The 15,660-nt window shown below is 44.3% G+C and overlaps 3 protein-coding genes across 3 annotated transcripts in view; 2 read left to right on the top strand and 1 right to left on the bottom strand.

Moving 5' to 3' along the window:
* Positions 1–15,660, top strand: part of LOC134741530 (uncharacterized oxidoreductase YrbE-like) — a 445,968-nt gene that overhangs the window by 324,572 nt on the left and 105,736 nt on the right. The window lies entirely within an intron of this gene.
* Positions 1–15,660, top strand: part of LOC134741550 (large ribosomal subunit protein uL22m) — a 115,336-nt gene that overhangs the window by 74,560 nt on the left and 25,116 nt on the right. The gene's annotated exons all lie outside the window — the stretch shown is intronic.
* The window catches only part of LOC134741562 (97 kDa heat shock protein), a 29,776-nt gene that overhangs the window by 13,565 nt on the left and 551 nt on the right, over positions 1–15,660 (bottom strand). Inside the window, exons 2-11 of the mRNA XM_063674388.1 lie at positions 15,280–15,520; positions 14,149–14,290; positions 13,305–13,441; positions 12,222–12,376; positions 11,330–11,532; positions 11,081–11,199; positions 10,326–10,472; positions 8,376–8,493; positions 8,030–8,271; positions 6,796–6,924 (exon numbers count right to left, since the gene is read on the bottom strand). Of these exons, the coding sequence (XP_063530458.1) occupies positions 6,796–6,924; positions 8,030–8,271; positions 8,376–8,493; positions 10,326–10,472; positions 11,081–11,199; positions 11,330–11,532; positions 12,222–12,376; positions 13,305–13,441; positions 14,149–14,290; positions 15,280–15,520 (1,633 nt within the window). The remainder of the gene's footprint in view (positions 1–6,795; positions 6,925–8,029; positions 8,272–8,375; positions 8,494–10,325; positions 10,473–11,080; positions 11,200–11,329; positions 11,533–12,221; positions 12,377–13,304; positions 13,442–14,148; positions 14,291–15,279; positions 15,521–15,660) is intronic.

Here is a 15,660-nt window from a genome sequence, read left to right as displayed (position 1 = left end):
CCGATTAGGATGGAATTTGATATTATGGAGATAGTCTTCATCGTTGGGAAGGGTGTATAATAATTTTTATTTCCAAAGTCATCCTCTTCTCTTCTCCACTCTTCTAACACTCGCTCAACGTGTTGTTGGTTGTACGATGAATACTGCTCAAGACCTGGAACACCTGGAGTGCTTCTGGGTGCAAAGGGTCAGGGGTAACACTCGCTCAACGTGCCGCTGGTAGAGTATGATGGGGAAAACTCAAGACCTGGAACACCTGAAGTGCTGCTGGGTGCAAAGGGTCAGGGGTAACACTCGCTCAACATGCCGATGGTAGTGTGTAGTGTACGATGGATACAGCTCAAGACCTGGAACACCTGGAATGCTTCTGGGTGCAAAGAGTCAGGGGTAACACTCGCTCAACGTGCTGCTGATAGTGTATGATAGGGAAAGCTCCAGACCTGGAACACCTGGAGTGCTGCTGGGTACAAAGGGTCAGGGGTAACGGGTAACACTCGCTCAACGTGCCGCTGGTAGTGTATGATAGGGAAAGCTCCAGATCTGAAACACCTGGAGTGCTGCTGAGTGCAAAGGGTCAAGGGCAAAGGGTGGGTAACACTCGCTCAACGTGTTGTGGGTAGTGTATGACGGAGACAGCTCAAAACCTGGAACACCTGGAGTGCTGCTGGACGCATCGGATCAGGGGTAAAACTCTTTTAATCTGGTTGGTTGGTACTGAGTATGCTGTCGGCAGGTTAAGTTCTTCAAGACCTGGAACACCTGGAGGGCTGCCAGATGAAGCAGGCACCTGACCAGAGCTACCACACGTTTAACATGCAGTAGGTACTGGGGATTAAAAGGGGGTAGAAGTTCTGATAACAATAAATGAACCTGAGTTCCACTAAGTACAGCCAGGGTTCATCATCAGCTCTATCTTGGGTACTGCTCTCCCATTTGCTCATCAAGACGTGTCGGAAGACCAAAACAGCGTGTGCCTATGTTGCACGAAACCTGAGTTCCACTAGGTACAGCCAGGGTTCAGCATCAGCTCCATCTTGGGTACTGCTCTCCTAATTGCTCATCAAGACGTGTCGGAAGACCAAAACAGCGTGTGCCTATGTTGCACCAAACCTGCGTTCCACTAGGTACAGCCAGGGTTCAGCATCAGCTCCATCTTGGGTACTGCTCTCCTAATTGCTCATCAAGACGTGTCGAATAACCGAAACAGCGTGTGCCTATGTTGCACGAAACCTGATTTCCACTAGGTACAGCCAGGGATCAGCATCAGCTCCATCTTGGGTACTGCTCTCCTAATTGCTCATCAAGACGTGTCGGAAGACCAAAACAGCGTGTGCCTATGTTGCACCAAACCTGCGTTCCACTAGGTACAGCCAGGGTTCAGCATCAGCTCCGTCTTGGGTACTGCTCTCCTAATTGCTCATCAAGACGTGTCGGAAGACCAAAACAGCGTGTGCCTATGTTGCACGAAACCTGAGTTCCACTAGGTACAGCCAGGGTTCAGCATCAGCTCCATCTTGGATACTGCTCTCCTAATTGCTCATGAAGACGTGTCGGAAGACCAAAACAGCGTGTGCCTATGTTGCACGAAACCTGAGTTCCACTAGGTACAGCCAGGGTTCAGCATCAGCTCCATCTTGGGTACTGCTCTCCTAATTGCTCATCAAGACGTGTCGGAAGACCAAAACAGCGTGTGCCTATGTTGCACCAAACCTGCGTTCCACTAGGTACAGCCAGGGTTCAGCATCAGCTTCATCTTGGGTACTGCTCTCCTAATTGCTCATCAAGACGTGTCGAATAACCAAAACAGCGTGTGCCTATGTTGCACGAAACCTGATTTCCACTAGGTACAGCCAGGGTTCAGCATCAGCTCCATCTTGGGTACTGCTCTCCTAATTGCTCATCAAGACGTGTCGGAAGACCAAAACAGCGTGTTCCTATGTTGCACCAAACCTGCGTTCCACTAGGTACAGCCAGGGTTCAGCATCAGCTCCATCTTGGGTACTGCTCTCCTAATTGCTCATCAAGACACACCAAAACAGCGTGTGCCTATGTTGCACTAAACCTGCGTTCCACTAGGTACAGCCAGGGTTCAGCATCAGCCCAGCTCTATGTATACTAAAACCTTCTCCAGAATGTAACAAACACTTTTCTAAAAACCGCATCAAAATCGGTTCAGCCAAATGCGAGATAATCGCGAACAAACATACATACATATACATACAAACATACGGGTCAAACTGAGGACCTTTTTTTTGAAGGCGGTTAATAAACAAGTACTTACAACCCAAGGATTAAAGTTTCTGGTCGCAGTTTACACGCACACAGTACAGCCAAACACGCAAACAAATATAACTTTTTACACGGCGAGCGACGCACACAATGATAAATAACTTCGTCGTCGTCGATGCAACGTGCGGAGCCGATCAACAAACGTCCTGCCTCTACCAGCTCCCGCGCGGGACTGAGGCCGCGAGCGCGTGTCACCGAGTAAAAGGCGAAGTTTTTAAAAAATCGTCAGAAAATAAAAGTTGCAATTTAAATAAAATGAAGTACAGCAACAGTTTAAGTAAACATTGCAGATTATTTGAGTATGCAATCTACGTCGAAAATAAGTAGATTTTCGGAGAAATTGTCACTTGTTTTGAGGTCATTTCTGGAGAAAATTGAATTCGTTTAACTTTCATTTCCTCGAACTCTAAGTCATATAACAACAATGTAATCTGATAAACCTAGAGTACAGAATATGTGTAATACAAATTTACCATTTTTAGCAGTCCAAACTTTACGAAATTTACAAATAAGAGCATCAAAGTCAGTGCTTTACACGCGTTTACCTAAACGTCCATCAGAAAAAATTCATTACTAATTTAGTAAGCCTTTTTTCAAAAAAATGATCTGATAAACCTAGAGATAAGAAGTCGTTCTAATAGAAACCAGTACTTGTTATTTCAATTAGGTAACAAAAGGTGTACAATTTCACAGAAGAAATCTATCAACTTTACATTTTTGCGACTAAAATCGTAACCGGGCTCTTAACAGACTTCAAGATTTCAGAAGGAGGTTCTCAATTAGGTTGTTTTTTTAATCGACTTCAAGATTTCAAAAGGAGGTTATCAATTCGGTCCGGTTCGGTTTTTTTTTTTATGTTTGTTACTCCATAACTCCGTCATTTCTGGACCGATTTTGAAAAAAAAAATTGATTCTAAGTATATACATACAGATTGGACCCGTTTTTGTCAAAACGCAGTTCTGATGATGGGATCCATGAGGAATCGAGGGAACTCCTCAAATGTGAAAGGCATACATATAGTGATTTTTGTATTTTTATCAACAAATCCAGCATTTCCATTTTAAAAAGTGACATTTGATGAAGTGGAACTGCTGATGATGATCAGAATGGAACTCTTTAATGACGCATAGTTTACGTTTGGCGATTTGTCCTCTTCTTTATGTTTGTTAAGCAACTTAAGTTTTTAAGGCATATTTTTGTCAAGCTCGAGTTCTGATGATGAGACCCATGAGGAACCGAGGGAACTCCTCAAATGTGAAATGCATACATATTGTGATTTTTGTATTTTAGAATAGAATAGAATAAACATTTGTCAATAGTAAATATGAAATATAAATACTTGTATATTACAGCAAAGGTACACGTATTATACATATAAATTCATTATATTGCGGTAACTAGAAATAGACTTAGGGGTTAGTAATATTTAGGAACTGGAGCTATGTAGAATGATGCCCTTAGGCAGCAATACCTTGTTGAGCTATTAGGTGTGTATTCAGTTTAGACTTGAACCTACTAACAGTCATGCTCTCCCAAATAGGAGGTGGAAGGTTGTTTCAGCGCAGAAATGCAGCGGTATTGTGCCTTGGGCAAACCAGTCGGGGAACACGTCTAATACGACGCTGGTAGAAGGCCATCTTATCATGCAAATATGTGGGTTTCTTGCTGTTGCAAATACCAAATAAGAGTGTGGCAAAATGTAGGGTACGTCGATCATCCATATTTAAAAGCTTGTTCATATTGAGATACGGAGTAATATGGGATCGTGGGGGTATTGGAAAACAAAAACGAGAGAGTAAGCAGTTACCATACACCGTATCCGCGTAGTTAAGCTTGGATAGGATGAGTGTGTCAACTTCACACGCATGTCTACACTAAGATAGTTACGAACCCGGTAAAGGACTGTCAGTCTATAGAAACAGTTTCTGACAGTTTCTAAGATGTGGTTTTCAAAGTGCAGAGAGCTATCCATAAGCAGGCCCAGGTTGCGGGCTTCCGAAACCATCTCCACATGTTTGCCTGAGATATTGACATGAGGATTAGCAGCTGTAATTCGGTTTACTTGTTTCTTTGAGCCCAAAACGAGGAACTTAGATTTCGTCGGGTTAAGTACCAAACTGTTCTTTTCTGACCAACTGTCAATGCGGTGCAGGTCTTCGTTTAGTCTATCGACAGCTTGTTGCACGTCTTCTGATTTTCATCAACAAATCCAGCATTTACATTTAAAAAAGTGACATTTGATTAAGTGGAACTGCTGATGATGATCAGAACGGAACTCTTCAATGACGCATAGTTCACGTTTGGCGATTTGTCCTCTTTGTTATGTTTGTTAAGCAACTTAAGTTTTTAAGACATATTTTTGTCAAGCTCGAGTTCTGATGATGAGACCCACGAGGAACCGAGGGAACTCCTCAAATGTGAAAGGCATACATATAGTGATTTTTGTTTTTTTATCAACAAATCCAGCATTTACATTTAAAAAAGTGACATTTGATAAAATGGAAACTGCTGATAATGATCAGAATGGAACTCTTCAATGACACATAGTTCACGTTTGGCGATTTGTTCTCTTCCTTATGGACCCGGAATCGGACCCGGACCCGGACCCGGGTCTGAACATGGACCCCAACTCAGACCCGGACCAGGACCGAACTCTGACCCAAACTTGGACCCGGACAGCCGGACACGGACCCGGACTCTGATCCGGACCCGGAAATGCTACTAGAAAAGTGGGTTAGGTGGGTGGTTGGGTTTTGAACTGCGATTCTCACAGAACAGAACTGCTATCAGAAAAGTAGGTTAGGTTAGAGCTGTGACCCTTACAGAAACGAAATGCTATCAGAAAAGTAGGTTAGGTTAGGTTAGAACTGCGACCCCTACAGAAACGAAATGCTACTAGAAAAGTGGGTGGTTTTACCTCCTTTTCTACATTATTAGGCAAAAGATGGTGTCTTTTTCATTTCATTGTCTGGAATCTAAGAGTGCACCATCAACAATAAGTGAACTTTCAGCGGCATCCCCCATTGAAGTCGGTTTTTTTTTTCTTAAAAATTATTTTTAATGTTTGTTACTCCATATCTCCAGTCATTTCTGGACCGATTATGAAAATTCTATTTTTGATTGTAAGTATATACATACAGATTGATCCCGTTTTTATCAAAGCGCAGTTCTAACGATGGGATCCATGAGGAATCGAGGGAACTCCTCAAATGTTAAAGGCATACATATAATGATTTTAGTATTTTCATAAGCAAATCAAGCATTTACATTTAAAAAAGTGACATTTGATGAACTGGAAAAGTGGGTTAGGTTAGGTTTGAACTGCGATCCTCACAGAACCGAACTGCTATCAGAAAAGTGGGTTAGGTTAGATTAGGTTAGAACTGCGACCCCCCCCCCCCCCTTCCCCCCGCGGGTTGCTCACCTTGTCGTGGTGGAGGGGCTTAGTAACCGTGGCTTGGTCACCCACGGTGAAGCGAAGAGGCAACCAGGGCCGGCCTGTTTGAGGCGCGGGCTGGCCCGAGGAGGACGCTCCAAATGGGCTGGTTAAGCCCGCTTGTGATGCGCCGAAGGTGGACCGTCGAGGAAGAGGAGTGTCGGTATTGCGGTAAGCCGTTCTCGCTATCCTCGGCGGCCGAGGTGGGATCGCAGGGGAAGAGGAGTGATGGTATATCGATGCGCCACTCTCCCTATCCCCTGCGAACTTGGCGGGGCCGTTCCGCTGTAGCAGCGTTGGTGGGGCTGCAGAGGAAGAGGAGTGTCGGTGTTACGATCTGCCGTTCTCCCTGTCCTCTGCAGCCGAGCTGTGGTTTTGCGGCAGAACCATAGACCTGATCTGTCGCCGGGCGCCGGGGAAATTCCTGGCGCCCGTGGCTTCCTTGTGGCGGGCTGTGGTATACAGAATGGAAGCCGAGGAGAAAGGCGCGTCTTACCATCTGGCGCGCCTAGCGTGAAGGGCCTTCGGGCATTCGCGAAGGAGCCGCGCTCGTGGGCGGCTGCCGCCGGTGGGGTCGCGGATGACAAGCGCAAGCGTTCCTGTAACCCCACCAATAGGGCGGCGAGGCGGCATATGGGGGGTTTTTTAGTGGGTACACCGTGGGCCTCATTAGCCTAGACGGGAGTCCCACATAACCACTCGGGTCACCCCCGCACCCGGGTGGTATGCGTAATGCATTTTTCCCTCCTAACAAAAAAAAAAAAAAAAAACTGCGACCCTTACAGAATCGAAATGCTATCAGAAAAGTGGGTTGGGGTAGGTTAGAACTGCGACACTGCGACCCTTACAGAAACGAAATGCTACTAGAAAAGTGGGTGGTTTTACGTCTTTTTCTACATAATTAGGCAAAAGATGCTATCTTTTCCATTTCATTGTATGGAATCTAAGAGTGCACCATCAACAATAATCTTTCACCGGCATCCCCCCATTGAAGTCGGTTTTTTTTTCCTTAAAAAATATTTTCTAATTACATTGCATGCATAGTGAGTATAGTGACACGTCTATGTACCTCTTGCTCCATGTAGGAGTTGAGCTCGGGCTGCGAGAAGCCGTGGGTGCGCGCGTCGATCGGCAACTCGACGGTCTTCACAAGCACTTTCTTTTTGTCTTTCGACTTGTCCTTTTTATCGTCAGATTCCTGAAATATTACACGAACGGTTCACATCTTACATAGACTGATTCCCCCGTCACCGACGCTGCTTGGAAAAATGTTTGTTGCGTGGCTCTAGTGCAGCTTAATTGTCAATAGGATATAAAGAGGATGTTAGTTTTCCAAGCGGCGCGGTGCACCCATTTGCACCAGAGCTCTTCCAAAATCCACACAAACTACTAAGATAAAAGAAAGCTTACTTCATTACGTCTTCATCTGAAACGCTGTCAGAAAAAAAGTTAGAAACAAATATAACTGTAAGGACAAACACATGCGCGGACACAGAGACAGAACTGTAAAGAAACTTCACTTGACTAATGCATGAAAATAAAAGGAATTAAAAGGCGATATTGAAAAGCCTTATGAAAGTACTGTGCAAATGGGGCCTCGGAGCCAGGAGGGGGATGACACAAAGCATGGATGTCTGCTGGCTCATTCGGGGTTACTACAATAAGTGTCTAATAATAGAAGAAAAGTGTGAAGCTAAAGAAGGTCTATTCAATCTCATTGTTTCATTTACCAGTCAATCAACTAGCCTCAATAGCATTAGTTGGAATCAGATATTTAACCAATTAACAGAGTTGCAATAAAAATCTAAACCTTTAGGAGCGTTTTCACTGCCGCAGTTTTATGTAAGAACTTACTACCTTTATGGACTTTTTTTTTTAAATCCGACCCCATAACAAAATTAAAACTTGATGAATTTCGTAACACACATGTATACTATTCGTTACATAAAGCGGCTGTAAAAACCGTTCGCGGCTTTATTAAGGCTAATTTATCACACTGCATCGAGGCGCGAGCGTGGCGCGGCGCTTACGAGCTGATCGAGAGCGTGATGCTAGCGCCCCGCTGCAGTACGACGAAGCCTTTTTTTAGGAGCAGGAGCAGTTTTATCCTTAGAGTGTTAATATTAAGTACATCAGGTAAAAAGTAAGATTGAATAGACGTGGGAGCGTGAATAAGTCAGCAAACATCTCGCAAATCACTCGACACTCGCGCTACCGACACGTACCCCGCTGAACCACGATCCTACTCTCTGTGTCCACGACTGTCTTTGCTGAGGCTCCCCTTGCATATCGTCTTCCCTCACCTCTTGGTTCTCGGGCCCATTCTGCTGTTGCTCTTGTGACCCGTTAGTTTCCATGGGCGTTTCCTGGTTGCTCGCGTTCTCGTTTTCCATTTCTATGCTGTCACTCTGGGCGTCCGCTTTCTTTTCAACCAATGACGCTGACGCGACAGTGACGATTCCGTGAATGTTCACTCTCACTTTCAATTTTACTTTCTGTGATTCGCCCTCAGCGGTCGGCTGAACATCCTTTATGTTCCATTGACCTATGGAAAAATATTTTCTAGAGTACTACTTACTATTACAAAAGCTTTGTAACTAATAAAATCAAGAGAAAGAACTGGACAGAAAGATGTTTGACGCCACTTACCAATGAACGAATCGGGATAGGGCACGGGGTCGGTATAGTAGGCTCTGACTGAGAATGGTTCCTTTCTGTAGAATGTCAGCATTTTAGAGAATGGTGCCGGATGGAAAGCTGGGAACACCTGGGGAGGTAAAAAATATTACAACACCTGACAAACAGCAAAATGTAATAATTACAAGTTATTGAATAATTTTTTAATCAGATATTGTTTCAAATTTAAACATTGATACATAGGATACTTATTTGCACATCTTAACATGCAAAATAAAAACTAACTATGGAAGTAACTGGACAACTTGAAAATTCATTTGGTGTCCCATGCCAAAAGTAAAATACACTGCGTGCGTTCAGACTAGTCAGAGCGACATGTAGCTCCCGTTCCGCAACCACCCTCGTTGCCGCACGGGGCGGGGGCGGGCGCGGGGGCGGGGGCTAGAATATTGTTGAAGCGGAACAGGTACACACCTCCAGGTCGCCGTCCTCGCCGCGCGCCGCGTCCCGGGCGAGGCGCACGGCATAGGGCTGCACGTCGGTCACGCTGAACTCGCGCACGCACACGGCCGGGGAATATAGTTGAAGCGGTACACACTTCCAGGTCGCCGTCCTCGCCGCGCGCCGCGTCCCGGGCGAGGCGCACGGCATAGGGCTGCACGTCGGTCACGCTGAACTCGCGCACGCACACGGCCGGGGAATATAGTTGAAGCGGTACACACCTCCAGGTCGCCGTCCTCGCCGCGCGCCGCGTCCCGGGCGAGGCGCACGGCGTAGGGCTGCACGTCGGTCACGCTGAACTCGCGCACGCACACGGCCGGGGAATATAGTTGAAGCGGTACACACTTCCAGGTCGCCGTCCTCGCCGCGCGCCGCGTCCCGGGCGAGGCGCACGGCATAGGGCTGCACGTCGGTCACGCTGAACTCGCGCACGCACACGGCCGGGGAATATAGTTGAAGCGGTACACACCTCCAGGTCGCCGTCCTCGCCGCGCGCCGCGTCCCGGGCGAGGCGCACGGCGTAGGGCTGCACGTCGGTCACGCTGAACTCGCGCACGCACACGGCCGGGGAATATAGTTGAAGCGGTACACACTTCCAGGTCGCCGTCCTCGCCGCGCGCCGCGTCCCGGGCGAGGCGCACGGCGTAGGGCTGCACGTCGGTCACGCTGAACTCGCGCACGCACACGGCCGGGGAATATAGTTGAAGCGGTACACACTTCCAGGTCGCCGTCCTCGCCGCGCGCCGCGTCCCGGGCGAGGTGCACGGCATAGGGCTGCACGTCGGTCACGCTGAACTCGCGCACGCACACGGCCGGGGAATATAGTTGAAGCGGTACACACCTCCAGGTCGCCGTCCTCGCCGCGCGCCGCGTCCCGGGCGAGGCGCACGGCGTAGGGCTGCACGTCGGTCACGCTGAACTCGCGCACGCACACGGCCGGGGAATATAGTTGAAGCGGTACACACTTCCAGGTCGCCGTCCTCGCCGCGCGCCGCGTCCCGGGCGAGGCGCACGGCATAGGGCTGCACGTCGGTCACGCTGAACTCGCGCACGCACACGGCCGGGGAATATAGTTGAAGCGGTACACACCTCCAGGTCGCCGTCCTCGCCGCGCGCCGCGTCCCGGGCGAGGCGCACGGCGTAGGGCTGCACGTCGGTCACGCTGAACTCGCGCACGCACACGGCCGGGGAATATAATTGAAGCGGTACACACTTCCAGGTCGCCGTCCTCGCCGCGCGCCGCGTCCCGGGCGAGGCGCACGGCATAGGGCTGCACGTCGGTCACGCTGAACTCGCGCACGCGCACGGCCGGGGAATATAGTTGAAGCGGTACACACCTCCAGGTCGCCGTCCTCGCCGCGCGCCGCGTCCCGGGCGAGGCGCACGGCGTAGGGCTGCACGTCGGTCACGCTGAACTCGCGCACGCGCACGGCCGGGGAATATAGTTGAAGCGGTACACACCTCCAGGTCGCCGTCCTCGCCGCGCGCCGCGTCCCAGGCGAGGCGCACGGCGTAGGGCTGCACGTCGGTCACGCTGAACTCGCGCACGCGCACAGCCGGGCTCAGCATGGCGCACTGCAGCGCGCAGCCGCGCGACACCGCCTCGTCCTGCGGACAAGGGCAACACACCATTCCGGCCCAAACATATTGGAACACTCAACAATACACTGACACTTTTATTTTATTTTACGGGGAAATACACTTACGAAAGTTTACGAACATGCATGCACTTCTTTCTGTTTATCTTTGACTAACGAATTTTTGACATTATTTTGAGCGATTTATTTCAAATGTACCTGAAGTTAAATTCTTCCACTCCATGCATGAAATCAAGCACTACAAAATTATTAGATAAACATAGAGCCCAGACATTTTTGACACAAATCTATTTAATAAATTGGAAAAACCTACAAGAGTAGGTAATTTGACCATGGTGTCACATGATGTTTTAAATGGGGGTCAGTCAGTGCAGCTACCAAACCCTGTCCCGTTGTGTGACGTAAAATTGGTCTTTTGAGACCTTTCCTACTTAATTTAAGTGAACTGTATCCACAGATTTTGGAAAAAATATGTACTATGGGCAAAAAAGTTGTCAATTTTGACAATACAGATCGATTCGCCCCTCGATTGGCCCAAAAACTTCTCAGAAACTAACCTAGATTAGGTCACTAGAACCAACCCAAGTCTGTAACAGAACCGAAATTAATCTTACTCACCTGGTTAAGTGTTGTTGAAGCAACTTTCCCAAAGACTTGTTCAATCAGAGCTTTAACGGCAGGGACTCTTGTAGATCCACCCACGATCTCCACAGAGTTGATGTCCTCAGGACGAAGTTCTACAAAAAAATTAAAAAATTAGGAGTTACGAGTACAACATTGCCTGCATAAACGTGTTCTACTATACTGATTGGGGTGTCATATTGATTTTAAAAACAATTTAAAATCGGCAGTGTGGCGAAAACTCACTAGCATTGTGGAGTATAGATCTAAGGGTCCTCTCAACGCGGTTGAAGGTGTCAGCACAGATCTCCTCCATCTGCGAGCGCTGCATCTCGCCTGACACATCTCTTTCCTCCATGAAGCATTCAACATGGAGAGGCAGTTTAGTACTGTTTGCTGACATCTGTTTCTTCAACTTCTCTACCTCTTGGATCAAACGGAAGAAAGCCCTGAAAAATGTAATTAGTCATAACTATTCAGGACATCGAGTGTAGCTTGCCTAGCCTCGTAAGGGCCATTGTGAATTATTGTACACTCAGTTTCAATCTAATTAAAACCTTTTCATAAATCAAATTGTTGCTTTTGTTTGATTGCTTTCTCAAACAAGCGAAACTGATCCCAATTTACTATACAAAAAGGTATGTATATAAATTATATAATATTTAATTTGATTAAAAATAGAGTAAAATACAGAACATACTCTTAATATTAAGAACTAGGTATTATCATAATTTGAAATTATTAATGGGATCTTTCCATGGACCTTTCCAAATGAATAACCTAGAAATAATTATTTTCGTGTATTAAATTGGCGCAAGTCTGAAGACTTCAATAACCATTAAATATGTATATCATTTAACTATCCCTTTTTTGGAGTAGTCACTACAACACCTTATAAAACAAAGTCCCCCGCCGCATCTGTCTGTCTGTATGTTCGCGATAAACTCAAAAACTACTGAACGGATTTTCATGCAGTTTTCACCTATCAATAGTGCTTCTTGAGGAAGGTTTAGGTGCATAATTTGTCAAGGTTTTGTGTAACTTGTGCGAAGCCAGGACGGGTCGCTAATTAGTTATTAACATTGAATAGTCTTGGGTAAATTAAAGCTATGAAATATCAATTAAAATTGACTCTTACCTCTGGTTTTTCCTAGCGTCTAACTTAAGTCTAGTTAGGATGTCCTGACTGAAGTATTCAGCCAATGCCATGTCTATGTCGCGGCCTCCACAGTGGGCGTCAGTGGCAGTGGCCAGCATACGCAGCTTGCCCTTGTTAAAGGCACATGCGGACACCTATTTACAACATTGAACGAATGTATGTGCCTTGTTTTTAAATAAAACTAAAAACTTTTATTATATCTCTACAATCTATCTTAATCTGTGACAATGTCTCTACATTGTCGCAGAATAAGATAGATTGTAGCGTTATCCTTTCTAATTTATTTTTAAACTGGTTCACATTTAGTGCTGAAACCACGTCTTCTAGAAGTTTGTTCCAACCCCTCACTACTCGGTTGCTCATAAAGTGTTTGTAAGGGTTACTGTGTGACGTATGCCTTTCTAGCTTTAACTGATGACCTTTCAGACGGTTGTTATTGTTGCACTTGAATATCTTGAAAAGAGTGTCCAGTCATAGTGCCCAGATAGTATTTTGTAACTCTCTATTAGGTCTCCGTGTTCTCTGTGGTGCTTTAGGGTAGTGAGTTTCAGTTCCTTTAGTCTCTCCTCATATGGCTTGTTTTTAAGTTGCCTTGGCAGTTTCGTGAAACTCCGTTGGACCTTCTCCAGCATCTCAATATCCTTGGCAAAGTATGGACTCCAGACTTGGAACGCATACTTCAGTATGGGTCTGACATATGTCTTGTATATTTTTAGCATCATATCTGGTGTTAAGGTCTTGAAAAATTTTCTAATGAGGTAAATTATGCTTCTGGCTTTTTTAACCATTGTAGATATGTGCTCTTCCCACTTTAGATCTTCCGAGATCTTATTTAAAATTTATATTATTATGTAAAATGTTACAAATCATGTCTTGTAAATAATTTATTTTAAATAATATTGTGACATATAATATGAACTATTATGAATAAATATATGAATATGAATATAAAGGTCCATAATGATACAGTAACTATTATATAATGCATTCAACCCACCAACAACTGTGCTTTATCTATTATAAGTTAAAACAAAATAAAAATATATTCCATAAATAAATTACCTGAAGGGAACTATGTCCAAGGTCTACAAAAACCACATTTCTAGGTTTTTCTTCAGGGGCAGGCAGATCTTGTTTGTAGATACCATAGGCGAGAGCAGTGGCAGTGGTTTCATTCATAAGTCGCAGCACATTGAGCCCTAGAAGCAAAAAACATTTCATCAAGCAATATTGCAGTGAAACTGATATTCACTTGTGATTAACTATACATCACAATTAGCCACATGTGAATTCAGTAATATTATTTTCAATAAACTACCATTTTATTTTTTATGACATGTGTAAAAATTGATTATGAGCCTTGCAGCTTGAAATAAATGATTTTTTTTTATACAAACAAAGTGTCGAATTTCAGAATGCTATGCAGGATATTTTTCTTTGATTAACTTTAGGCTATTTCAATTTATAAAAACAAAGTGGTTTGTCATAATAGTAATCAGTTCCATAGAGTATTTAATGGGCATCAGTGAGTAGTGTAGAATGAACTTTATCACCTTGACCATAAAGATCCCAATGGCTCAAAGTTGACTTTCAAACAATCAGCAATTAATGACATGGGTAGACAAGGCATATCTATTGATTTTTCCTGTCTTGGAACATTCCAGCATGCTCTTCATGCTTATTTTATGTTTTCCAATAGGATTGGAAAATTTTAACTGGGTTTTATTTTGTGGTACAACTTATTCTGAAGTACAGTTGAATTAAAGATTACTGTACATTCTTTTCACTTATCAATATGAATTGTTTAATAACTTGAATAGTCCAAGTAGAAATACTTAAATAAACATGTTTCATATAACAAGAGGAATATTCTTTTGAAGCTAACAGAAAGATAGGTGTTAATTACCAGAGACAGCAGCAGCATCTAACAGAGCATTTCTCTCAGCATTGGTAAAGTAGCTGGGCACGGAGATGACACAGTCATTTACTTGAGTGCCGAGGGCCGTTGCTGCAATGTCCTTGAGCTTTGTAAACAACATTGCTGTTATCTGGAACATATTATATGTAATATTAAGTTAAACATTGAGAATGTAATTTAAATTTTTCTTAATCAAAACACAGAGAAGTGAAATAATGTTGATTATTGATGGATGTTTCACTTAAATTTTAAAACACAAAAAGTTATAAAAAGTTATAAGTAGTTTTAAGTATGCTTCATTGGGCTCGGGGTATATTTTCGTCCCTTTTGCGGTGGAAACGGCGGGCTGCTGGGGTGCTGACGCGAAACAATTTGTGTCGACTTAGACAAAAGGGAGGACCCCCGCTATGAATCATTCCTGGTGCAGAGGCTGTCCATAGCCATCCAGCGGGGCAATGCCGTGAGCATTATGGGCACTTTTGCACCGGGAGCGATAACGAACGGGGTTGACTAATAGTTACTTCATGTAATTATTTGTATTCCTAGGTTTATTTGACGTTTTGTATGTTTCTAATAATATTATTATAATTCATAAACACAAATGGTTAGACATCCTAACCCGCAACTCTAGACTTGCATTGTTAAAATGTGTGGATCTTTGTTTGTACAGGCATTGGCCGACTTGATGTAATTATGAAAAAAAAAAAAAAGAATCCCCACAGAAAACAAACTCACTAGTCAAACATAATAAATTCCTTTATCCAGGAACAAGCTAGTACATACTAACAAACAAACATAAAGGTCAAGGTAGTTTACCATTCATTGGTTTGATACAATGCTAACTAATGACATTCAACATAACCTAAACAAATTAACCTAGCTTTGTATTGAGGTTTTACACCTTAATCAGTGGCTTCAAAGTCCAACTATTATAAATAAAAAGACAAAGTAACATATTTCTTAAAAAAATTACCTACACCTTCACTTTTTGAAAAAGGAAAACATTGTGAGGACACCGGACTAATCCCAATAATGCCACTTTCGTAAATGACAATTCTGAGGATTAGTTGCAAAGCAAACCTATAAGCTGGGAAAATGCGAGGAAAATGATGATCATACCTGTTCAGGGCTGAAAACATTTTCTTCACCTAGATAGTGGACCCGGATACCAATTCCATCATCAGGTCTTTGTTCCACCTTGAAAGGGAAGTGCTTCAGCTCTTTTTGCACATGTGGGTCCGAGTACTTCCTGCCTAACAATCTTTTGAACCCAAAAACGGTGTTTTTCATATTTGTAACTGTCTGATTCTTTGCAGCAACTCCCAATATTCGATTTTTGGATGAAAATGCAACACATGATCTGAAATGACAAAAGAAAATCTAACCTCAAAAAGATAACAGCAACCTAATTGGGTTTTATAACTCACGACAGATTAAAATCGTTGGAATTCATATTTTGTAAAACTAAAAAGTATTGAGAGTGACACAGCATAATAACCA

This window comes from Cydia strobilella, chromosome 5 (assembly GCF_947568885.1).
Source record: "Cydia strobilella chromosome 5, ilCydStro3.1, whole genome shotgun sequence".
NCBI classification, from domain to species: Eukaryota; Metazoa; Arthropoda; class Insecta; order Lepidoptera; family Tortricidae; genus Cydia; species Cydia strobilella.
Note: the sequence above shows the minus strand (reverse complement) of the source record. Positions and strands in the feature narration are given on the sequence as shown.